Below are 25,521 nucleotides of genomic sequence, written 5' to 3'. Positions count from 1 at the left end.
CACACACACACACACACACACACACACACACACACACACACACACACACACACATTTGTGTATCAGCGACATCTAATTTCTTATCTCAGCACGGTGTGCAGCATGTCCTTGAATTATTTAGTAAACCAGACAAATTGAAGTTTTGCGAAGCCTAAAAACGATCAACAGCAGATAAACAGTATATTTAAAGTCCAGGACCTGAGAGATGAGAGGAAATGTTCCCCAATTTAAAAAAAACACGTTGTTCTCTGTTTTTCTACACTATCTTTTCTAATCTATCCGATATAAAATGTTACCTGTAATATAGCTTTAGGATGATCCTGGTGAAAGCCACAATGAATTGATTCTTTATACATTACTTATACAGGTTTTATTATGTAGGATCTAATTCACTTAATTATTATTTAAATCCAGAGATGGGAAGTAACAAAATACAAATACTTCATTACTTTATTTGAGTATTTATTACTTTTTACTTCTTCCAAACAGACGTGTTACTTAAAATTTAACAAACTTTGTCTTTAAACATTTCTTTTGTATTCGTTCTCACATTTGGGTAGATAATGGAATAACATGTCACAAATGATGGACAAGTCCACTGAGAACCCCAGCAATGACACGGTGTCCACCAAGAGCAACAAATCCATCAAGAGCGATGAGAAGACGTCGACTGATGGTGGCATAAATGTGGGCATGATGGGGAAGTTTAGAAGGAGCCTCCGGCTTCCAACACAACCTCCGTCACCCAGTGAGTACCGTTGAGGTCTTCATAAAATCTGCTTTCAAATGTAAGCACTGGTGGCAAGCTAGCCATCAGTGCTTACATTTGATGTGTCTTCTATGTTCAATGCCTAAAATCTTCATTGACATTATGAGTGTTTCCCAGCCTTTTGAGAGTGAGGGTTGCATATATTTCCCTAGAGGACCAGCATGAAAGCCTGTGTGAAGTCATTCCTCTGAGAAGTGGGTGCTATTGTACACACAGTATGTGCAGGTGGAAGGAGAAGTTGTGTGGGAAAAGTGCAGAAAGAGCAAAAAAAAGAAATCTATCAAGCTGACTGAAGGCAGGCACCATTACATTTAGAAACTGTAGGTGCAGAAATGTGTCCCCCCTGTCCAAGACATTAACGGTGATGTTTGATTATAGGAGACATGCACTGACAAAGCTCCACCATGGCAGCTCACTCTGTTTACTTTTAAGGGAACAGTAAAAGTAAATAGTTGTAATTTGTACATATTTATTTAGTTTTCTTTTGTTCTTTTTAAATGTCCTACAGGAAATTTGTAGTGCAGTAAAAATCAGATGAAGATAGCAATGACAGATTTACTTTGACACAAACATTATGTAGGAGCAGGTAATGGGTAATATTTATCTGTAATAACTGGACATGATTAACGTGAGCTAATTATATAATAGTATATTTCTAAATAAGACTGGGTATTGTCAGTGATTTCTGCAAATGCAAGTTTATGATCATTTGTCTTGGTTATGTACTGTCAAAACCTTTCCAAATTATGAACAGATCCTAAAGTAGTTACTTTGTATTCATCCTGTTGCCATGACATACACAAAGTGAACTAACTTTTTCTCTACAATTAAAAATTCAGTGGGGAAAAAAAGAAAAGCGTTGGACTACACTGTACACCGCTTTAGACCGGTGCATAATAAGCAAGCCAATGAGGCAGAAAATAAAGATTTCTGGTGGGAAATTGGTCTCAAAGTACACTGAGAAAGATCCACTCTTTGTTTTACATCTCGTTGCTGAATCTGTTTACCTGCTCTTTAACTGTTTGGAGTTTTATCTGTTTTGTGGTTGTTGAAATCAATATTTAAAAAACAGTTCCAGGATTTAATGTATTAATATCAGATTATTTAAATTAAAATCAATTTGAATTTGGAAATTGTTTTTTTTTTAAACCAACCCGTATTTCTAATTAACTAGCAGCTCATTCTCTTTCTATTGATGAAACTTTCTTTAAAGATATAATGCATTTTAGGGTTAACTTGAAAAACATGATATTTGTATGCAAACTGAGATGTCATATTTACCTTGCCAATATATATCATCGCCTATGTACCTTTGTGTTGTCAGTACAAACACTGGCAGTGAGAAACAATGCACACAAGACTAAAAATCATAGTTTCTAAGCTTTTATGTCAATTTCTGACAAATAAACACACATTAAGTTAATATTGAAGATCTCAGTGGATGTAAGGTAAATTTTAATGAATAGTTAACATGACCTCGCTCTACAGTTTCAGAATTCATCCCAAACTTTTGAAGCTACTATGTTTTCAGACAGAATTACATGCATACATGCACACAAACACTATCAAAGACATAATCTCCTTGGCCGAGGTAGAAAAATCAAACAAAACACAAAAAGACTGATAAACTTGTTGGAACATGTCCGTTTGCTAAATGAAGGAATGCCTGGGTCATACATAAGCAGACAAGCTTTCCTCTGGTGCTGGTAAACATACAAAAAAACTCACCTCAGACTTTAAATACAAAAAAATGGAAGATGTAAACACATTGCTCTTTATCCCAGAAATTAATTATTCTATAGTCAAATGTGAAACCATCTTTTGGCCCAAAGTTTGTCATGCAATAGGACAATGATCTCATGCACTGCAGCAAATCCACAACAGAAAGGCGACAATCAATGACTTGAATCATCCCAGAAAAAGTCCAGAGCTTGAATCCTGTGGCAGGACCTGTAGAGAGCATCATTGTAAAGAAGACTGGGGCAAAATTCCTCCACAGTGATGGGGGACTGATAATGTCATGCAGGAAAAGCACCAAATCAAAACAACTCCATTTAAGACACATCATAGTCGAACGTAAACACACTACAGCAAAATTTTACCCAGTGTTTAATGTTTCCAATGCTAAGCTTTTCAACCTCTATCAAAGGTTACACATTTCAGGTGTACACATTAGGTAATTAAGGTAATTTACCACAAGTCATTAACTCTAAATCATCATGTGGTCAGAAATGAGGTCAGACTGTTTTTCAAGATTCTGCCGATCAGTTTCACTTTTAGGTGCTGGCGCTGTGCTGCACCAGCCTGTTCTGTATCCAACATGACTTAAACTTTGCATTCTTCAGTTTGTATAATACAAAGCAATGTCAAAGCCATGGACACACAAACACCCACATAAGGCAAGGCAAGTTTATTTATATAGCACAATTCAACAACAAGGTGATTCAAGGTGCTTTACAGAGACATTAAAAAACAAAAACAAATAAAAAGCATGATCTAAAATTTATTAAAAATAATAAATAAATTAAAAAAAACAATAGATAAAATCAGAACAGTAGATAAAATCAGTAGTTAAATGTAAGTTTTGAAATTTAAGCTTAAAAATGTGGATCTGGTGCTTTATTCAAATGCAGCTGAGAATAGGTGAGTCTTCAACCTGGATTTAAATAAACTGAGTGTTTCAGCTGATCTGAGGCTTTCTGGGAGTTTGTTCCAGATATATGGAGCATAAAAGCTGAATGCAGCTTCTCTGTGTCTGGTTCTGACTCTGGGAACTGATAAAAGACCGGATCCAGATGACCTGAGGGATCTGGAAGGTTCATACTGGGTCAGGAGGTCACTGATGTATTTTGGTCCTAAACCATTCAGAGCTTTATAGACCAGCATCAGAACTTTAAAGTCTATCCTCTGACGGACAGGCAGCCAGTGTAAAAAGGAAAATAAACTTCAGAGTTGGTTTTGTATTGCTGTGACACGGCAAAGACAAATATATTTTTGAAAGTAGGGACTAAACAGTCAGTTTAACAGAAAATCCAGCTTCTACTAATGTGCTCTTCTTCCCTCTCTGTCAGGTCTGAGTGCTGGTTCTGCATCCATCTCTCCGAAGAGCAACCAGAAAAAATCCAGACCACTAACACGATCAAACACAGGTGAAACTTCTAACTAACTTCTAGCTAAATATGCAGAGATCCATACAGCCATCCATCCATCTTCCCCTGCTTATTCGGGCCAGGTTGTGGGGGCAGCAGCCTTAGCAGAGAAGCCCAGACCTCCCTCTCCCCAGCCACCTCCTCTTGCTTGTCCAGGGGTACACCAAGGCGTTCCCAGGCCAGCCGAGAGATAGAGGGGCCTCCTCCCAATCCGACATGTCCAGAAGATAAATTGAAAGCTTCGCTTTTTACGCTCAGTTTTCTCTTCACCACAACGGACTGGTACAGCATTTGCATCATTGCAGCCACAGCACCAATCCGTCTGCCGATCTCCCACTCCCCTCACTCAGCATCCTGGCATATACTTTCCCAGGAAGGCTGAGGAGTATGATCCCCCTACAGTTGGAGCACACCCTGCAGGACCCAGCCCCTGCTGGCTCCTTGGAATGCTGTCGAAGCTCTGTCTGAGGTGGGAGTTGAAGATCTTGCAGATGGGGGCCTCTTCCAGGCATTCCCAGCTCTCCCTCACTATCCTTGCCCGCCTCCTAATCCATCTCACAGCCAGGATGGTATCAGTGGACAGCTCAACTGGACACTCACCTGAGTGTCCACAACGTATGGCTGCAGATCTAATGATACAATTACAAAATCAGCCTGTGCCTTGGGTGTCCTGGTGCCACGTGCACTTATGGACATCCTTATGTTCAAACATGGTGTTTGTTGTGGTTTGTGTTTTGTGGTTTGGCACAGAAGTCCAGTAACAGAACACGGCTCTGGTTCAGATCTGGCAGGCTGTTCCTCCCAATCACGCCTTTCCAGGTGTCACTGTCATTGCCCACGTGAGCGTTGAAGTCTCCCAGTAAGAGAACACAGCTGGAGCACCCTCATGCACCCTATTCATGAACTCCAGGAAGGCCTGGTACTTTTAACTGTCATTTGGAACACCCTGGCTCCAGAGCGGAGCCCCGGTAACCCTATGCTGGGAATCCATGCTATTCCCTGGATCTTCTTCTTATATGGGTTTTTGAATTTCTCTTTGTCTGGTGCCTCACCCAAGGCCAATTTGCCATATGAGACTCTACCAGGGGACAAAAGCCCCCCAACGTTATAGCCCCTGTGATCTCTGGAACACACAAACCCCTCCACAAGAGTAGCAATTGATGTAGGGGCACTCAATGGGCACTAATCTGCTGCTGGAAAAGTCACCACTCCTGCTTCAAGAGCTGCTCAAGGCTCAGGAATGAGCTCTTTGTTATTAAATGCCTGTATTAATTTATATGTGACACTTTGGACTTGCATTTGTTGGCATTTGTTGCCATCCAGGTACAACAAATGCAGGTCCACAGGTGATGTTGAGTGACAAGACCTAGTTCCTTTTACTCATTCCAAAAATGTTGTGGTCAGGCCTCTGTACATGCTAGCCAGGTTGTTTTGTCAAGAGCTGCTTCGGGCTCCGGAATAAACCTTTTAAATCAAATAACAGAGTCAGTAGACCTGATTGAGTGAGGAAGGCTGTTCCACAGTTTGTTTGCAACAACCTCAAAAGTACAATCACCTCTGGTTTAATAATTAAAGTGAGGGACAATTAGAAGATCCTGGTTAGAGGATCGGAAAGGTTGGCTGCAGTGATCAGGTTTCAGAAGCTCTGCTGTATAAGCAGTGTCCTGTCCATGCAGAGGATTATGCTAGTAACAGAATTTCGCAATATTCCTGAGGTCAAGGAAACAAGTTTGGGTGAGCTTTGAGATATGAGTTTCAAAATTCAGGTGTTGGTCAAAAATGATACCAAGGTTTTTAGTTTTAGAAGTCATTTGTGAAGGGGCCGATGTACTGACTTATCTCCTTAGAGAAACTACCTGGGCCAAGTACTAAAACCTCAGGTTTACTGAAATTGCGATGAAGTAAATTTGACTACATCCAATTAGTAATGGCAGAGAAGCAGTCACTGCGGCAGGAAAGGCTGTTAAGGTTGTTGGGCTTGACATAAAAGTAAACTGTGTCATCTGCATAGCAATGGTATGAAAATCTATTAAAAAGATTACATATATAACTGTCACGATCTGGTACAGGGATTCAAACGCAGAGCGGTAAGGTATCTCCAAGGTGTAGTTTATTTACAGTGCCAGTGCAATATACAGTGGGGCAAAAAAGTATTTAGTCAGCCACCGATTGTGCAAGTTCCCCCACCTAAAATGATGACAGAGGTCAGTAATTTGCACCAGAGGTACACTTCAACTGTGAGAGACAGAATGTGAAAAAAAAATCCATGAATCCACATGGTAGGATTTGTAAAGAATTTATTCGTAAATCAGGGTGGAAAATAAGTATTTGGTCAATAACAAAAATACAACTCAATACTTTGTAACATAACCTTTGTTGGCAATAACAGAGGTCAAACGTTTACTATAGGTCTTTACCAGGTTTGCACACACAGTAGCTGGTATTTTGGCCCATTCCGCCATGCAGATCTTCTCGAGAGCAGTGATGTTTTGGGGCTGTCGCCGAGCAACACGGACTTTCATCTCCCGCCACAGATTTTCTATGGGGTTGAGGTCTGGAGACTGGCTAGGCCACTCCAGGACTTTCAAATGCTTCTTACGGAGCCACTCCTTTGTTGCCCGGGCGGTGTGTTTTGGATCATTGTCATGTTGGAAGACCCAGCCTCGTTTCATCTTCAAAGTTCTCACTGATGGAAGGAGGTTTTGGCTCAAAATCTCACGATACATGGCCCCATTCATTCTGTCCTTAACACGGATCAGTCGTCCTGTCCCCTTGGCAGAAAAACAGCCCCATAGCATGATGTTTCCACCCCCATGCTTCACAGTAGGTATGGTGTTCTTGGGATGCAACTCAGTATTCTTCTTCCTCCAAACACGACGAGTTGAGTTTATACCAAAAGGTTCTACTTTGGTTTCATCTGACCACATGACATTCTCCCAATCCTCTGCTGTATCATCCATGTGCTCTCCGGCAAACTTCAGACGGGCCTGGACATGCACTGGCTTCAGCAGCGGAACACGTCTGGCACTGCGGGATTTGATTCCCTGCCGTTGTAGTGTGTTACTGATGGTGACCTTTGTTACTTTGGTCCCAGCTCTCTGCAGGTCATTCACCAGGTCCCCCCGTGTGGTTCTGGGATCTTTGCTCACCGTTCTCATGATCATTTCGACCCCACGGGATGAGATCTTGCGTGGAGCCCCAGATCGAGGGAGATTATCAGTGGTCTTGTATGTCTTCCATTTTCTGATGATTGCTCCCACAGTTGATTTTTTCACACCAAGCTGCTTGCCTATTGTAGATTCACTCTTCCCAGTCTGGTGCAGGTCTACAATACTTTTCCTGGTGTCCTTTGAAAGCTCTTTGGTCTTGGCCATGGCGGAGTTTGGAGTCTGACTGTTTGAGGCTGTGGACAGGTGTCTTTTATACAGATGATGAGTTCAAACAGGTGCCATTCATACAAGTAACGAGTGGGGGACAGAAAAGCTTCTTACGGAAGACGTTACAGGTCTGTGAGAGCCAGAGATTTTCCTTGTTTGAGGTGACCAAATACTTATTTTCCACCCTGATTTACGAATAAATTCTTTACAAATCCTACCATGTGAATTCATGGATTTTTTTTTTCACATTCTGTCTCTCACAGTTGAAGTGTACCTCTGGTGCAAATTACTGACCTCTGTCATCATTTTAAGTGGGGGAACTTGCACAATCGGTGGCTGACTAAATACTTTTTTGCCCCACTGTATGTACAGTGGCTGTAGCTCAGGTGGCAGAGCAGGTCAGCCAGTAATCAGAAGGTCGATGGTTCGATCCCAGGCTGCCTCCTGGCTGCATGCCAAATATCCTTGGGCAAGATACTAACCCCATGTTTGCCTACTGGTGGTGGTCAGAGGGCCCGGTGGCGCCAGTGTCCGGCAGCCTCGCCTCTGTCAGTGCGCCCCAGGGCAGCTGTGGCTACAATGTAGCTTGCTATCGCCAGTGTGTGAAAGTGTGTGTGAATGGGCGAATGACTGAATGTAGTGTAAAGCGCTTTGGGGTCCTATGGACTAGAAAAGCGCTATACAAATGCAGGCCTGTTGGGGGAAAACTCTGTAAAAGACCCAGGAGAAATAAAGACACAATGAGACAAAGTTACTTTCTTTATTAAACGTGTACACGGGTGAGCTGCGAAGAACAACTCACACCATGCACAGTGGCTTGGTAATTTTTATAGGAAAGACAGTGAGAACAGGATAAGAAAATACAAAACAAATAAAATAAACAACTCCATATGTGGCGCTAGTCTCGTCAGCAGAGAGCTGGGAGAAGGCTGTGAGAGATAAAACAATCTAAAACAATATGTCCCAAAACAGTATGTCTTTGCTGAGAAAGTCTAAAAAGATAATTCTAAACTAATCTAACCATAGGGAGAGGGCAGACAAAAGGCATCTTTGTACATTTAAAAGAAGGTAAAGAAACATAGAATCATTTTTCCTGTAACATTCCCTCCTGTTTTAACTTATTTTAAATGTATACAACAATTGTCTGTGAAGGTTATTTATTAAGTATCTTAAGCAATTTTTTAATTTTCAAAATGTCAGCATAGCAGAAATGGAAATCATTTGGTCTAAAGATTAAAACAAAATAAAATAATAAAAAGAAAAAGAAAATCATAGTAAATGAAATAACAAGTGGAATAAACAAAAAATAATAAAACTAAAACTACAAAAAATAAAAGGGTGAAAACTAAAATGAAAACTTTGTATTTAAAAATGATGAAAACTTCATATGTAAAATGAAAACCTCAAAAAATACAAGGATGAAAACCTTATACTTAAAATGATGCAAACCTTAAATTGAAAACTTTATATGTAAAATAATGAAAACTTCATATTTAAAATGAAAACTTCAAAAAATAAAGGATGAGATCTTCAAAAAATAAAAGGGTGAAAACCTTATATTGTACCTGCATAAACTACTAATGTGTTAATCAGTGCATGATCACTTGAAAAAGGCAGAAGTCATTTTTAATCACCACGTCATTCATTAGCAGTTATTACAAGTTCTCCTCTAACAGAATTGCAACGGGATGCTGTTCTTCTTTAGGCACGGCAACATAAGCAGTCATTGTAGTTGTTATCATCTTTGAAATCATTACTCTTAGACATGGCGGTGTAGCTGCTCCAGATGTGTGGTCAGTGACATATTTTTGCAGAATGGACAAATTCTGCAAAGTTTCATAAATGTCTCCTCCAGTTTCGTATCCATCAGGGATAAAAGTGCAACATGTTTCCCCGATCAGCTTGCAAACTCCTCCTTGTGATGCTGTTAGCAGGTCTAGTGTCAGTCTGTTCTGCAGCACCATCGTTCTGATGGCCTGCTGTTCTCCTGCTAAGGCGGTTCCAGGGCCTTAGTTAAGTTGATGTGTCGTAGCAGAGCATATCGGTTGATTTCCACATGATCCCGCACCTCGGCAACTCCAATGCCGGGGATCAAGCTCTGTAAGAATTTCACTCCTCCTCAGATGCGAAACTCTGGTTCCTTTACTGCTTGGTGCCGTCCGTGCACATCCTGTCTGGTAATGAGTCTTTGTTTGTAGTATCATTCGGTAGCTGTAGTTGGAGCGACAGTTGAGGCTCATCAGTGTCGCATTACTGGCACAGGTTTCGTTGAGTGAACAGTCCATACACTTCCTCTCGTTCCTCGGTGGGCAGAAAGTGTATATGTATTTGCATAGCAGTCAGTTTTATTATTCAAGTAAGCTGTAGTGTTCATAAACTGCCACCAGAAATTAGTGGCATAGCCATGGGGAAACTTGGTGTACTTTCCTTTGTCATACAGTGTCTGCCTTTTCTCCATATAACGTGACTTGTTGTCCCTCACGGAAGCAAAGGTGAGGAGCCCGGCCATGGTCAGGGCCGCTGCAGTTGTTAAGAGCCACCACCTCATGACGACGGGACACACCCTCCTGTCGCGAGTAGACCCCCCGGCCAGGAAAGCTGACCCCTCCACCGGGCGAGATCACAACAAGTGGGCGAGCCTGCCGTCAGCTGTGTTTAGATGGCTTCACTTACTGGCTCTGATGGATGCAAGATGGTCGTTCCGCTATTTTGCAAGCTCCAGTTTTTCCTTTGGAGCACTTTGATCAGAACCCAGTCACCGGGCTGTGATCTGCAAGACACTTGATAGACATCATTACATTCTTCGTCATTTACAATCATCTCTTTATTTTCCTACAACTTAGACATACATTTTGCTACTGAAATTGTATCTGCCTTTTTCACTGGGTAGATTTCTGGCCACTTTGAGAACACATCTATAACCACTAGGGTGTATTTTTACCCTTGGCATTCATTTAGCTCAATAAAGTCCATATGGATTGTGTGGTCTCAGGTTTCCCTGAGCATTACATTTTTGACACGTCATGCATGTTCTGACAAATTGTTTTGCTGAGGTTTCAAAATTTACAGTGTAGAATTTACAGTGTAGAAATGAGAGTATTGTGTAGAATTTACAGTGTAGAAATGAGAGTTGACAATACTGGTCAGTCCCCCCGTTGACAAATGCGTACAGCCATGAGTCACTAATGCCGCCATTTTGTGGAGGAATTTTGGCAACACTGGCTTGCCATAACACATCATTAAGTCGTTTGTCAGAACTGCACCGTGTTTTAGCCATTTTGCCTGCTCTGCTGTGCTTGCTGCTTTTTGTTCATTTTTCAACACATCCAGTGGAATCTGATGTGTGTTTACTGCCATCAATGTGATGTTTGCCTGTTGTGCCGCCTATTTTGCTGCTCTGTCAGCAAAATTGTTGCCTGTAGTAATGAAAGCGTCAGTAGGCGTTGTAAGAGGTTGGCATGCTGGTTTGCCAGTTGGTGTAATCATTCCTCTGGTTTTCCAGATTTTTTGCAAAATGATGCACAGCAGAGAAAACATACTGGCTGTCTATATAAATGGTTATTTGTTTATCTTTGTGTATTTCACATGCGCAACAATCTCGTGTGAAGTGACCTTCCTCTCCACGGTTCTAGCAGGCGTTGTCTCTATGTTATCTGCTGTTTCTGCGTGGCTGTCTGCGGCCTTGGTGTTTGTGACTTTGCTCGCCTCTCTGTTCCTGATAGCCACCTGCGAATTAGTGTTTTAGTCTGTTGTCAACAGTCAGCCTTATTTTTAAGTTACAGAATGCTTCTCCCTTTTTTTGTTTTTTGTTTTTTTGTTTGGGAGAATAGATGCAACTCTACATTTTCACTTAAGGCAGTTTTAGATAATTTCTAGTTCTTTAAACAATTCATGGATCTCACACATTTCAAACTTTCAAGTTAGGGTTGTTTCCCATTTATACAAATATATATATATTTAACTTTGCATTGCTCACAGCTCATAGCTCACAGCTCTAAACCTAGGCATTTTTCAATCATATGCCTAATCACTATGTGTCACTGTGATTCTCAAGTATTGTCACAAGTTCGTTTAAATTCGTTTCCAAAACCAACAAAATAATCAAACAAAAACAAAAAACATAAACGTGTCAGGACACAAAAGAAAAAAGAAAAATGCTGCCACCCGAACAAGGCAGAAGTCTGCATATGTTGGCTTGTAATAGCATGCAGCTTGTAACATGGTAGACTAATGTGCCTGTGTTAATTCAGCTCCATATTATTGTGTGAAGTTGCACTGGGTTGGGAGTGGTTTTGTGTGTGTCACATTTTTGGTGAGCCAATGGCTGGAATGGGGTTGGACTAATTAGAGGCAGGTGTACTTGATTGCACTGATACACTGGTCTACATATAGCCCACACTACAAACACTGCTGTGTTGTTTTGTCTCTCTGTGCAGTCCAGGGCCTATTATATGCCACAGCCTAAAGGCAGCAGAGTTCCAGAGGCCTGAGTGACCACTGACTATATGCTTGCAGGGTGGTGGGTCTCCAAGGACAACTTCTAACCCTGTTAAAGGCAACATGTGGGGTGCAACTTGGCCGTGTGGCATAGCTGGCTCTGGCCTTGGGACTGTGTGTTTTTATACAATTCTTAAGTGGGACACTGGACTGTTTTATCTTTTATCTCTTGATATATTTTTCGTCAATAAATTATCTTTTAGAATTTTATTGACTGTCATCTTTTTGCCCACGACTGAGACGGTTGGTGAGACCTAGAGTCTTTCTTTGGGTGTGTTACAGCAGCTTCTGCTCTAAAAGAAACAAATAAATAAAAAGAAAAGAAAATGTGGAACATGCTCATCAGCTTAGCAGTGTCTACATATTTAATTCAGCTTCTCAATCCTGTAGTTTTAGCTGTTGTCTACAGGGTTTTGCTTATTGGTTGTTATTATAGGTGTGCTCTATATCTCAGCAATGTGTCATTCTAGGATGATAGGTTTCAAGCTGGTCAAGTGCCTCTATGCACTTCATTAGTTTAGTTATTCTCCGTATTGTCTTCATCTCACATGTCATTACACTGAGTTTCAGCAAACCTTAAGCTTGATGCAGACTACTGTTTAACAATTATCCACCTCACATCATAACCGATTAAGGTGCCTCTTCATATTAATATTGTCATTGTTAATATTATCCTCTTTGTCTTATATAACAGCAATAGCATATTATAATATTTTATCAGTGTGTACCACTATACTACTACTGAGCCAATTTGTTAGTTAGGATCATCTTATTCAGCAAACAGATAATTTAGAATTCATCCAATCTACGGTCACATTTGTTCTCTCTGTTGCATGGCGGACCAGGCAGTTCTATTATAATATATTATTTATATTTTATTTTGTATCCATCAAGGGCTTCAGATGACCTGCAGAATCATCCTTTTCCCAGGGTGGAGACAGTTACCTTTTCACACACTGTCCTTGGCTGAACAGTGACACAGCCTTAATATACCTTATTTATTTTATTAAAATATTTTCGTGTGAATTATTTGCTTTATATTCATTTTATATATGCTGGGCATGGTCATCATGCCAACTGTGTTTCATTGATAATATCACTTTACAGGTTGTTATCCTTGCTATTATTAATTTCAAATACTCTAAAGATAATTTCTACTGTAACTTTCCCTTTGTTCATCTTTATTTCGTACTTTTTATATTTATAGCTACTCAGTGGGGTCTGTTTTCAACCCTTTTAAACTACTACAAAACTACTGCGATCTCTAGTTTTCACTTAAGGGATTATTATGTTCTTCCTGATATGGGTGTTGCTGCAGATGCGGCTGCAGGAATGAGTGATGGTTTACTAAAAGGGTTGTGGGAACTGCACAGTGTCTCGTCTTCTGGTTTTACTAAACTGGCAGTTGAGTTCTGTTCTTCTGACTGTTTATATTTTGTTTTCTTAAATCTCTCAGTTTACAGACACTGTTTTTGTCCGGCGTCTGGACTTTTCTTTTCTCACCACTGCTCGTCAGCAGGAATGAGTTTTAATTTCACTTGCTTGATTACCCATCTTATTTATGTATTTACTTATTTTTGTTTATTAAGTAATATATACACGATACAGCTGCTATCACCTTCGCTGGTATTAGAGACGAGAGTGGTTGCTCACACGCCCTTCTACTTTCGGACTATTTCCAAAAGCGGTGTGAACTTTACGAGACGGAACTCGACCGTTCTCTCAACTCACCAGCACGTCAGTGAATAGCAGTAAAAGAAAAACACAGTAGGAGCAGCTCAGTCTCTTATTGGACCGTGAAAATTCAGCTTGCTCCGTTAATTAAAACAATACACACACACATACATTCACATTCACACTTATTCGCGCGATCGGAACCCTTATCATAAGGGGAGCTGCCAGTCTTTCTGTAGACGAGCTACTTATTCCCTTGACCCAGCTGGGGGAGCTACCCAGAGCTCCAAACCTAACCCACAAGAGTGGGGAGCTTCCAGTCGACGAGCTCCAAGCTACCAGCCGACGAGCTACTTTAAACCCACAGAAGTGGGGAGCTTCCAGTCGCGACGAGCTACTTTCGCTATTTTAAATTCCCTGAATTTAAAATACGATTTTACGCAAGATTGTGTCAGTGTGTCTGTATCTACCTGGTCAGTGTCGCCGGGTCTGGTCCACCTCGATCGGGCCCCACCACCGTGGGTCGCTTTCTAAGAACGTTGGCCAAGACTCGAATTTAACGCCCTTGGTCTTTGACCACACACCTAGTGTGTGGGCTGTCGACAGACGAGCAACGTGGACTGGTCACGGAGATGGGACACGATGGAGGCACTCCGGCTCCGAAGGACCAAGAAATGTTGGGGGAAAACTCTGTAAAAGACCCAGGAGAAATAAAGACACAATGAGACAAAGTTACTTTCTTTATTAAACGTGTACACGGGTGAGCTGCGAAGAACAACTCACACCATGCACAGTGGCTTGGTAATTTTTATAGGAAAGACAGTGAGAACAGGATAAGAAAATACAAAACAAATAAAATAAACAACTCCATATGTGGCGCTAGTCTCGTCAGCAGAGAGCTGGGAGAAGGCTGTGAGAGATAAAACAATCTAAAACAATATGTCCCAAAACAGTATGTCTTTGCTGAGAAAGTCTAAAAAGATAATTCTAAACTAATCTAACCATAGGGAGAGGGCAGACAAAAGGCATCTTTGTACATTTAAAAGAAGGTAAAGAAACATAGAATCATTTTTCCTGTAACAAGGCCAATTACCATTTACCATTTACAGTGAAGGGATCCAAAACTCCGGGGGAATCACAGGGTAACTCGCTCACGTCTTCTTCGCTCACACTCACACACGTTCCCGCAGCAGGGAGGTCGCAGGTCCCGGGGGGGGAGATCTGAGGCAGACGAGAAGGCAGGTCACCAACTAATCACAAATCACGAATATGAAGCACAAGAGCTGTGAGAACACTAACGTTAGGGGTACAATCATCCAGCGACGAGAGGATCTGTGTTCCAGCCTCAAATAGTGCTCCCGGTGATGATGGGTGAGTGTTGTCAGGTGTGTGTGTGGGCCAAGGGCAGGAGCCCACAGTGAGCTCCGCCCAGGCAGAGAGGGAGAGAACAGAAACAGCAATTGTAGCCTTGTGGGGCCGACCGGGCAGGCATGGAGACCATGACAGTACCCCCCCCCCCCCCCCCCCCCTCAACGGGAGCCTCCCGGTGACCCACCAGGCTTACCTGGATGCCTGCGGTGGAAGTCCCGGAGCATGGCCCCATCCAGGACAGCAGCTCGAGGCACCCAGGAGCGTTCCTCTATCCCGTAGCCCTCCCAGTCAACCAGGTACTGAAAACCCCGACCCCGGCGCCGGGAGTCCATGATGCGGGTGATATTGTAGACCAGCTGACCATCCACGAGCCGGGGGGGCGGCGGGGCCCTGGAGGGAGGGCACAACGGGCTGGAGAGCACCGGCTTGACCTGAGACACATGGAAGACATTGTGAATGCGCATGTTGCGCGGCAGCTTGAGGCGGACAGACACAGGGTTCACAACGGCTTCCACGGGAAAAGGGCCAATAAACTGAGGAGACAGCTTCTTTGACTCAGTCCGTAGCGGCACAAAACGGGTAGCCAGCCATACCTGTTGACCGATGGTGTACACGGGGGCCGGTGTCCGGCGACGGTCAGCGAGGGTCTTGTTCCGCTCCTTAGTACGGAGTAGGGCAGCCCGAGTCGCCCGCCAGGCACGACGGCACCCGCCGAGGTGAGCCTGTACAGAAGGAACGGAGTGCTCACCTTCGATGGCCGGGAGCAAAGGCGGTTGATAGCCCAGGGACGCTTCGAAGGGAGACTTGCCCGTGGCGGAGGACGTGTGGCTGTTGTGGGCGTATTCAATCCATGGAAGCTGTTCACTCCAGGTCGATTGGTTGTGCGAAGCAACACAGCGGAGGGCAGCTTCCAGCTCCTGGTTGGCCCGCTCCGATTGCCCGTTACTCTGTGGATGGAAACCGGAAGACAGACTGACCTTGGCCCCCAGTGCGGAGCAGAACTCCCTCCAAACACGGGACGTGAATTGCGGCCCTCTATCCGAGACGATGTCCTCGGGGATCCCGTGAAGACGGAACACATGGGAGGTGAGGAGCCGGGCCGTCTCCAAGGCAGAGGGGAGCTTCGGGAGGGCGACGAAGTGTGCAGCTTTGGAGAAACGATCGATAACGGTAAGTATGGCGGTGTTACCAGCGGAGGGCGGCAGCCCCATGACAAAGTCCAAAGAAACATGGGACCACGGTCGGGCTGGTGTAGGGAGAGGCTGCAGAAGACCCGGTGGAGGGCGGTTCGAAAGCTTATTCCGGGCGCAGGTCGAACAGGCCGCTACGTACTCCTTGGCATCCCTAGCCATAGCAGGCCACCAGAAGTAACGTCGGAGGAACGAGCAGGTGCGGAGGACCCCAGGATGGCATGAAAAGCGGGCGGTGTGAGCCCACTGGAGAACCTGAGAGCGGACGGCTGAAGGAACGAAGAGGCGACCAGGTGGACCAGTGCCAGGATCCGGTTTGGTCTCCTGCACCTCTTGGATGAGCCCCTCGATCTCCCAGGAGATGGCTCCAATTACGCAGGCGGCCGGGAGGACAGGCTCAGGGTCCGAGTCCTCCCCAGTGATGGAGAATTGCCTGGACAGGGCGTCTGGCTTTACGTTCCGTGTTCCTGGCCTGTAGGTAATAGTGAAGTCAAAACGAGCAAAAAACAGCGCCCACCTGGCTTGCCGGGAATTGAGACGTCTAGCCGAGCGCAGGTACTCCAGATTCTTGTGATCCGTCCAGACGATGAATGGTTGTGCCGCTCCCTCCAACCAATGTCTCCACTCCTCCAGGGCCAGCTTGACGGCCAGAAGCTCCCGGTCCCCAATGTCATAGTTACACTCTGCTGGGGAGAGACGGCGAGAATAAAAGGCACACGGGTGCAGCTTACCGTCCAGCTGTTGAGACAGAACTGCCCCAACCCCGGAGTCCGACGCGTCCACCTCCACAACGAACTGCCGTGTAAGGTCCGGTTGCCGGAGTATGGGAGCAGTGGTGAACCTGTCCTTGAGCAGGGCGAAGGCTCGCTGAGCGGCAGAATCCCACTGGAAGGGAACTTTGGGAGAGGTGAGTTTAGTGAGAGGGAGAGCGATTCTGCTGAAATCGCGAATGAACCGTCTGTAAAAGTTGGCGAATCCCAAAAACGTTGCACTTGGCAGCGATCAGGAGGAGTAGGCCATTCCACCACAGCCCGCACTTTCTCCGGATCAGTCCGCAAGTCCCCCTTCTCGATAATGTGGCCCAGAAAACTCACTGATGCCACGTGGAAATCGCACTTCTCCCCCTTCACAAAGAGCCGGTTCTCCAGAAGGCGTAGCAGGACCTGCCGGACATGGACCTTGTGCTCCTCGAGTGTCTTAGAAAAGATCAAGATGTCATCCAAGTACACAAATACACAACGGTTAACAAAATCACGAAGGACATCATTAACCATCGCCTGAAACACTGCGGGGGCGTTAGTCAGCCCAAACGGCATCACGAGATACTCAAAGTGGCCCCGATGCGTATTGAACGCGGTCTTCCACTCATCCCCCTCCCTGATGCGCACCAGGTGGTAAGCGTTGCGCAGATCCAGCTTGGTAAAGACGGTCATGCCTTGAAGCAGTTCAAAGGCGGAGGAAAGCAACGGCAAAGGGTATTTGTTCTTAACAGTGATCTGATTAAGGCCCCGAAAGTCAATACACGGCCGCAGCGAACCCAGCCGCGATAGGGGAAGAGGAGGGGCGAATCAACCCTGCCGCCAGCGACTCCGAGATGTAACGCTCCATAGCATCCCTCTCAGGCCGGGAGAGGCTGTACAGGCGGCTAGACGGCAGCGGAGCTCCAGGAAGAAGATCGACGGCACAATCGTACGGGCGGTGCGGGGGAAGGGACCGCGCCCGATCCTTACAAAAAACATCCCGCAGATCATGATAAACCCGCGGAACCATCGAGAGGTCCGGGACGTCCGACGGCGAGGCCGTGGGTGGGAGCGAAACGGGGGAAGCCGCAGCCCGGAGGCAGTTCATATGGCAGGCCACACTCCAACCTAGTACGGCACCCTTCTCCCAGTCGATATGCGGGTTGTGGAGGACAAGCCAGGGGTGACCCAGAACCAGCGGAGTGAGAGGAGCCTTAAACGAAAAAAACAAATCCTTTCTGCGTGATTGCCAGAGAGAGATAATGAAAGGAATTCAGAAACATGAGTGATGTCAGGCAGGCGCTGGCCCGACAGTGCGTGAACGCGGAGGGGGCGTGACAGAGGCTCCAAGGCGATGTTCAGTTTGGCGGCGAGTGAGGTGTCAATAAAGTTCTGCTCAGCCCCAGAGTCAATGAGAACCGAGAGAGAATGAGAAACAGTCCGAACACGCAGAGTAGCCGGCAAAAGAAGTCTGGGGAGAGGGCTTTCACTCGACAGATCGCCCACCAGCACCCTCACGATCACTGGTGAGCGCGCCCTTTTGCCAGCGTTGGGCAGGAGGAGACAGAGTGGCCTTTACGGCTGCAATAAACGCACTCACCGGAGGCAAGACGGCGCTGGCGCTCCGCGGGCGACAGCCGTGAGCGCCCAAGCTGCATGGGCTCTTCCCCATCCCCGGTGTCGGCGTCACACGACCCATGGGCTGCAGTAGGGGTCCCACAAAAGTCCAGCGGGGCATGCCCCGAACGCGCGCGTGCGCTCGGATGTGCGCGCACCTGATCGTCCACCCGCATACACAAAACCAGAAGCGCATCCAGGGAGGAAGGCAGTTCACGGAGCATTAGTTCATTCTTTATTTCCTCATTAATATTAGTGAGCAATGCACTTTTAAGGGCCTCTTCCCCCCATTTCGCCTGTTCAGCCAAGGTAGAAAAGTCAATAGAAAAATCAGCCATGCTGCGTTTACCTTGTTTAAGCGCAAGCAAGCGCTGGCCGGCGGTGGCAGTTGTGGCTTTCCTGTCAAACACACCTTTAAACTTAGTAAGAAAGTCAGAAAAGGTGATGTCCGGCTCTGCCTGAAGCGCAGCTTGAGCCCAGGTTAGAGCACGGTCCTGGAGTAACTGGACGATATAAGCGATTTTCGCACCATCAGTAGAAAAGGCTTGCGGTTGCTGGCGAAACTGAAGGGCACACTGAGTGAGGAAACCAGCACATTTATCAATCTCTCCCGTGAAAGCCCTGGGAGTGGGGAGGAATCTGTCAACGTGAACAGGTGAGGGAGCAGGTGGCGCGACACTTACTGCTGGAGCTGGCGCCTCCGACGGAGGAGCGGCGACCAGTGGAGCGGCCGGTAGCAGTGTTAGCCGGGCCACGGCCTGTGTGAGGTTCGCGAGCTCTGCTCGAAGGTGAATGAACATCTGCTCGTGGCGTGCCAGCATCGCGGCCAAAGTGGCGAGGGTGGGAGTCGAGACCGCTGGATCTGCTGAATCCATTTCCGTGGCTGGATGATTCTGTCACGATCTGGTACAGGGATTCAAACGCAGAGCGGTAAGGTATCTCCAAGGTGTAGTTTATTTACAGTGCCAGTGCAATATATGTACAGTGAAGGGATCCAAAACTCCGGGGGAATCACAGGGTAACTCGTTCACGTCTTCTTCGCTCACACTCACACACGTTCCCGCAGCAGGGAGGTCGCAGGTCCCGGGGGGGGAGATCTGAGGCAGACGAGAAGGCAGGTCACCAACTAATCACAAATCACGAATATGAAGCACAAGAGCTGTGAGAACACTAACGTTAGGGGTACAATCATCCAGCGACGAGAGGATCTGTGTTCCAGCCTCAAATAGTGCTCCCGGTGATGATGGGTGAGTGTTGTCAGGTGTGTGTGTGGGCCAAGGGCAGGAGCCCACAGTGAGCTCCGCCCAGGCAGAGAGGGAGAGAACAGAAACAGCAATTGTAGCCTTGTGGGGCCGACCGGGCAGGCACGGAGACCATGACAATAAAGGAAACTGGTGCAGGGACTGAGACTTGGGGTGCAGATGAGGACATACGCTGATTCATACAAATTCTGAAGTATCTGTTGGACAAGTATGAAGAAAATCATTTGAGAGCAGTACCAGTAATGCCAACTCAGTTGTGTAGTCTGTTAATAAGAGAAGTATTAATACTATTAAAGGCTGCAGATAAGTCAACCAGGAGTAAAATCAAATGTTGAGCAAGTAAAGCTGCCGTCTGTGAAGGTTCTCAGTTATCCAGGTCATTGTAGTCTAAGGAGCTTGGAAAGAAAAGTGTCTGGACTTCTTTAAGTTGAAGACGTTTCACTTCTCATCCGAGAAGCTTCTTCAGTTCTGGGGTCAAATGGTGGAGAGTCCCAGATTTAAGCCCTGTGGGAGTGTCCTCCCAAGAGGGACAATGGACCCCCTAATGATCCTCTAACTAATCACACGAGCCAAGGTGTGAAAACGGATGTAGTTCAAAGTCAGCCAAGGAAATCACTCTATCATGTGATTTCCTGAGGTCGATGACAGAGATGACACAGGATGTGAGTGGGCGTTAAGGTGTCTGGAAATGGATCTCAGGGGGAAAGTGTACATGTAAAGGAAGCTTTTAAAACATGCGGTTCACAGGTCAGCAAAGATGCACAGAAAAGAAGATCAGACACCAACTAGGGAGGCTCTGAAAGACAAACGAAACAACATTGTTGTAGCCGGTGTATCGGAACTCCAGAGAGTCTTCTCCAAGCACGACATCCCAGTGTACTTCAGGCCCAGCAACACACTCAGACAAAAATTGGTTCATCCCAAAGACAAAACTCCTAAACACAAGCTTAACAATGTAGTGTATGCTGTAGAGTGTAGCGAGGAATACCCAGACCGCTACACTGGAGAGACCAAACAGCCACTTCATAAACGCATGGCACAACATAGAAGAGCCACCTCAACGGGACAAGACTCGGCTGTCCATCTGCATCTAAAGGACAAAGGTCACTCTTTTGAGGATGCCAATGTTCACATTTTGAACAGAGAAGACTGATGGTTTGAAAGAAGAGTGAAAGAAGCCATCTATGTTCACTGTGGCTTCTGTTCTGGACATGATTTCCTTGGCTGACTGTGAACTACACTGCCTCATGGCTTACGACACCAACTGTCTGCCATCTATAATCCAGTTCTGAGATCCCTTCCCAGATGCCTTAACGCCCACTCACATCCTGGGCCATCTGACCTCAGGAAATCACATGATAGGGTGGGGCCAGGTTTCACAATGAGCTCACCCGAAACCTTGGCTGACCCACACCCGTCTTCACACCTTGGCTCATGTGATTAGTTAGAGGCTCATTGAGGGGCGGGGGGGACCACCACACTCCCACAGGGCTTAAATCTGGGACTCTTCACCATTTGACCCCAGAACTGGAGAAGCTTCTCCAATGAGCAGTGTTGGGACTAACGCGTTATTAAGTAACGCGTTACAGTAACTACGTTATTATTGTGGTAACGAGCACGGTAACTAGTTATTATGCCAAAATCAGGAACGCGTTAGTCGTTACTTCGTGTGGTGGCTATCGCGGAGCTTCCACAGATTCAGTAACATTAGCAAGTGGTGGAGGCAGCAGGTGGATGAGAGAAAGGGGACGCAGGAGGAAAAGAGACCCGAGGCGGCCGCCGGTCGAAGTGTGAACTGAACTTCAGGTAAGAAGTTATGACCTGCAGTCTCTCTGGGTCAGATATGAACCAAGTTTAGGTGGAGTTTATTTTTGTTATTCTGACTTTTTCGTACTGCGTACTAGCTAGCATGACGGAGTTTCTATACAGCTGGGTGGTGCTATGAAGTTAATGATGTTGAACTTTATTTTGTTCATAAGTTATTAGAGTTGCCAACCGTCCCGTCTGGTATTCAGAGGAAATATTACGCATTTCTTATTGAGGTGAAAAGGAACAGTTTGTCCCGTAATTCAGCTACAATGAAAAAGACACAAAGCTGGAGTTATTCTGTGTTTACGCTGCACAGCTGCCTCTCATTCTCCCCCCTCCCTCTCCTGTTTCTACTTCAATCATGAAACTGATCAATGATCAGCTGATCGGCTCTCTTGTTTGTTTATCGCCCACTTTGCGCCAGAAAGAGGAAACCAGGGGATGTCGCGCTAAACAACAGCAGCACATTTAAGCTTGATCAGCTGTTGTTAGAATTTATTTAATATTAATTTCTAGTATCAGCTGATGTTTGCTGGAGCCACAGCTGTAAAGCTGCTGGTCATGATATTGGTTTGGTTATCTGGTGAGAGGGAAACATGAAGATGAAACCAGGAGATGTCCTTACTGAATCATCAGAGCTGAACAGGTGATGGAGAAACAGGTTTACCTTTTAGGTGACATGAATGAGTTGAAGTTATGAACTGTTTCTGAGAGACAAATAACACCAGGATCCTTTTTTATGTAGCTGACAGCTGGTAACTGTGCAGGGGCGGGTCTAGCAAAGTGTTGCCAGGGGGCAGGTAGGACATTAACAGGGAGAGGGGGGCACAAAGAAATACTTTTCTTTCTTATTCTCATTTAAAATGTCTCGCTTTTAAAAAATAATTATCTGAATCTTACAACAAACGATTGATAGATTGATGCATATATACCATCAGAACAGTGTACATCACTGTCACAACAGTGTTTGTTTTCATTCAAAGGCTTTATGATTTTTGCTATAATAGTGGGCTGGTCTCTAGTCAAAATGCCCGGGCTGATTTTTTTTTTTGTCCCAGTCCAGCTCTGTAAGCAGCTCATCTGCAGTCTGGTGTTACCTACATCTTCCTATTCAGAAGGCAGAATTTCTGAGTTCTGAGTACAATCAAAGCACCACGACTGCAGTTTTTGTGTTGGATGTAAAAGGCGCACATGACGCTGTGACGTAGGCTAGAATCATGGCGGCGGTCAATGACGGTCCAGGCGTGGGATTTCTCTCGTGGAAATATGCACATTATCTTTTCCTTTCTATTGGTCGGTGGCACAGTGCACTGTGGCAAGTAAGCAAGCTAGAAGACTGGCAAAGTTATGGAAGCAACACATTAACAAGAGAATTCTGAGTAAAACCAAAGTTACGTTCCCTAGTAACTAGTTACTTTGAAAGTAACGAGTAACTTGAAGTAACTGAGTTACTTTTGAGAGAAGTAACTAGTAATGTAACTAAGTTACTATTTTAAAGTAACTTACCCAACACTGCCAATGAGAGGTGAAACGTCTTCAAGCAACTTAAAGAAGTCCAGATGCTTGTCTTTCCAAGCTCCTTAGACTAAGTAAAGCTGCTATTTGTATTTAGTAGTGTAACATTAACATTTATTAGTGATTATATTCATCACAGTTTCCTGAATCCTGATTTGATGCCTTCAAATAATATTTTTAACCTGGTCAATAATCTATGTGTTAAAAAAATATTTAATGTATGTAAAGTGGTACATTTTTGCAAATCTAGAATATTTCCAGGATGTAATTGCTAACTTAACCATGCACTGTAAAAATGAAACCACGTAAATGCCAATATTCATTTATATGTGACACTTTGGACTTACAGTTTTTTGATGGCTGGACAACCAGTATATTAACAACTAAATGTACCTCATTAATGCATGGATTGTTACCCCTGACCTTACTATAAAAACTCCAAATGACTGTTAAAAAGCCCTTTTATCAGATTTCATATTTACAATCATGCAGTCATGAAAGAACAAACCAAAGTGGCTAAAATCTGCACAGGATTTTTTCTCGGTAAAATGTTTAATAAAATGTTCTCTGCGGTGGTCATTATAGTGGACAAAAAAACAACAATAATTTTTTGGGCACTGAGTTCATAACAAAAAGCACTGCTGATGTTTGTCTGTGGAAAGGGGAGAAAACCTGCAGTCTGTTATTCAAACTACATTAAAATGTTTGCTTTTCTTTTTTAGAACCCCGTATGTTTGATAAAAGATTAAAGAGAATGAGCGAATCTTTTCTATGGAGATGGAAAAGGGAAGTGGATACACTCCCTTCTAAAGACTCGAAGGAGGAAAAAGGTGGGAAGTACAAATATTTTTTATTTTTTATTTGTTGAACTCCATTTTAATATAGTTGAAAGTTTCATTATAATTATTTTTCTTATTTTCTTATTATTAATTATTATGTGCATATTGTACATGTGCAGCATTCATTTCACTCATTAGTAAGATTTGTTTAAATGTTAAGTAATAAATATCAAACATTTTTTGATCTGTTTATTTTGTTTCCCAACAAAACTTATTCAGGAACATTGGACATGTATTCAAATCGTTATAAAGGTCAGAGGTCCAAAGTTGCAGTAGGAAACATGTTATAATTAAAAGTGTTTTCCACAGTAAAATTGTGGAACAAAAACAAAAAAATAATGGCTATAAACGCTTCTTCTGACCTGTTTCATCTTTAGGGGTGAAAACTTGAGAAAGTATCAAAGCAGTTTAACAGAGCCTGGGCGATTCATCTATTAAATAGTGCTGATAATTAAAAACAATTTTTCTTTGTTTTTGTCCACCAGTGAAACCTACATTTTAGGAATACCTTGAAATGCAAGCCTTTTGTGAAGCCACTCAGCAACTGATAGACAGGGAGAAACATCTGTTTTGGGAGACAGCTGAGGCTAACAAGGAAGCAGTAGAAAAGCTTGCGGCAGAGCTCGCTCCTGTTTCCCTTATTACTCCTCTGAATATCTAAGCCCTGTGCTTTTCTTTGCCCTTTGTCACATCGTACCTCCTCATGTGTGTAAATCTCCATGTGTTTCTAGTTTCAGTGTAGCTCCTCATTTGTAGTTTCTTGGTGTAAGTTTTCTTTTCCCAGTGTTTTTGTTACTATTTTCCATTTTTCTAAATTTTGGTGTTTCTTGTGAGTTTACGCTTTTAACAATTTCCCCAGCAATAAAACTGCCACCTTTAGTTCATCCTTCATGTTTGAGTTCTGCACTTGGGTCCACCTCCTTCATGCCTGCCACAGCTACACATGACAATAATGGGCAAAAAGACAACATTTTTTTTGACACTGAGTTCACAACAAAAAGCACTGCTGATGCTTGTCTGTGGAAAGTGAAGAAAACAAAAGACCAGAACTCATGTCTGCAGTCTGTTATTCAAACTTCATTAAACTGTGTGCTTTTTTCTTTCAGATCCCAATAATACTGTTAAGAGAGAGTTTTCTTTTAGACGGAAAGGACACGAGGATAGGCGCTCCTCGGTGGAAGGTGGGAAGTACAAATATTTTTTTATTTGTTGAATCCCATGTTAATATCCTTTGCATAAGTTTAATTACAATTATTTTCATGATATTTAATTATGTGTATATAGTACATGTGCAGCATTCATTTCACTGTTTAGGAAGATTTGTTTAGATGTTTAGTGATAAATACCAAGAGAACCCCAGAGAGCCTGGGTGATTGAACTATAAAATAGTACTAATCTAAAAGAAATTCAAAGATTTGTCTTTGTTATTGTCCACCAGTGAAATCTACGTTTGAGGAATACCTTGAAAGGCAAGCCTTTTGTGAGGCCACTCAGCAACTGATAGACAGGGAGAAACATCTGTTTTGGGAGACAGCTGAGGCTGAGGCCAACAAGGAAGCAGTAGAAAAGGTTGCTGCAGACCATAAAGCCCTTGAAGAGCGTGTATGGCAGATTCTGCAGAAGAGTCTTTCTCTCAGCACTGAGGAAGAGGTGTCTGCTTTGACATCTGTGGTGAAAGCCATCAACCTTGAGGAAGACCAGGACCAGCTGTG

General features: G+C 44.3%; 2 protein-coding genes across 5 annotated transcripts in view; both read left to right on the top strand.

Annotated features, from left to right (window-relative positions):
- Positions 1–25,521, top strand: part of LOC113012583 (tumor necrosis factor alpha-induced protein 2-like) — a 61,283-nt gene that overhangs the window by 27,025 nt on the left and 8,737 nt on the right. The gene's annotated exons all lie outside the window — the stretch shown is intronic.
- LOC145422564 (uncharacterized) lies at positions 565–25,385 on the top strand. Its single transcript, XM_080294065.1, has 5 exons — positions 565–748; positions 3,841–3,918; positions 23,693–23,800; positions 24,295–24,990; positions 25,248–25,385. The coding sequence occupies exons 1-4, from the start codon at positions 574–576 to the stop codon at positions 24,309–24,311; spliced, it is 378 nt and encodes a 125-aa protein (XP_080150191.1). The 5' UTR covers positions 565–573; the 3' UTR covers positions 24,312–24,990; positions 25,248–25,385.

The sequence above is a fragment of the Astatotilapia calliptera genome, chromosome 19, assembly GCF_964374335.1.
Source record: "Astatotilapia calliptera chromosome 19, fAstCal68.1, whole genome shotgun sequence".
NCBI classification, from domain to species: domain Eukaryota; kingdom Metazoa; phylum Chordata; class Actinopteri; order Cichliformes; family Cichlidae; genus Astatotilapia; species Astatotilapia calliptera.
This window is presented reverse-complemented; position numbering and strand designations above follow the sequence as displayed.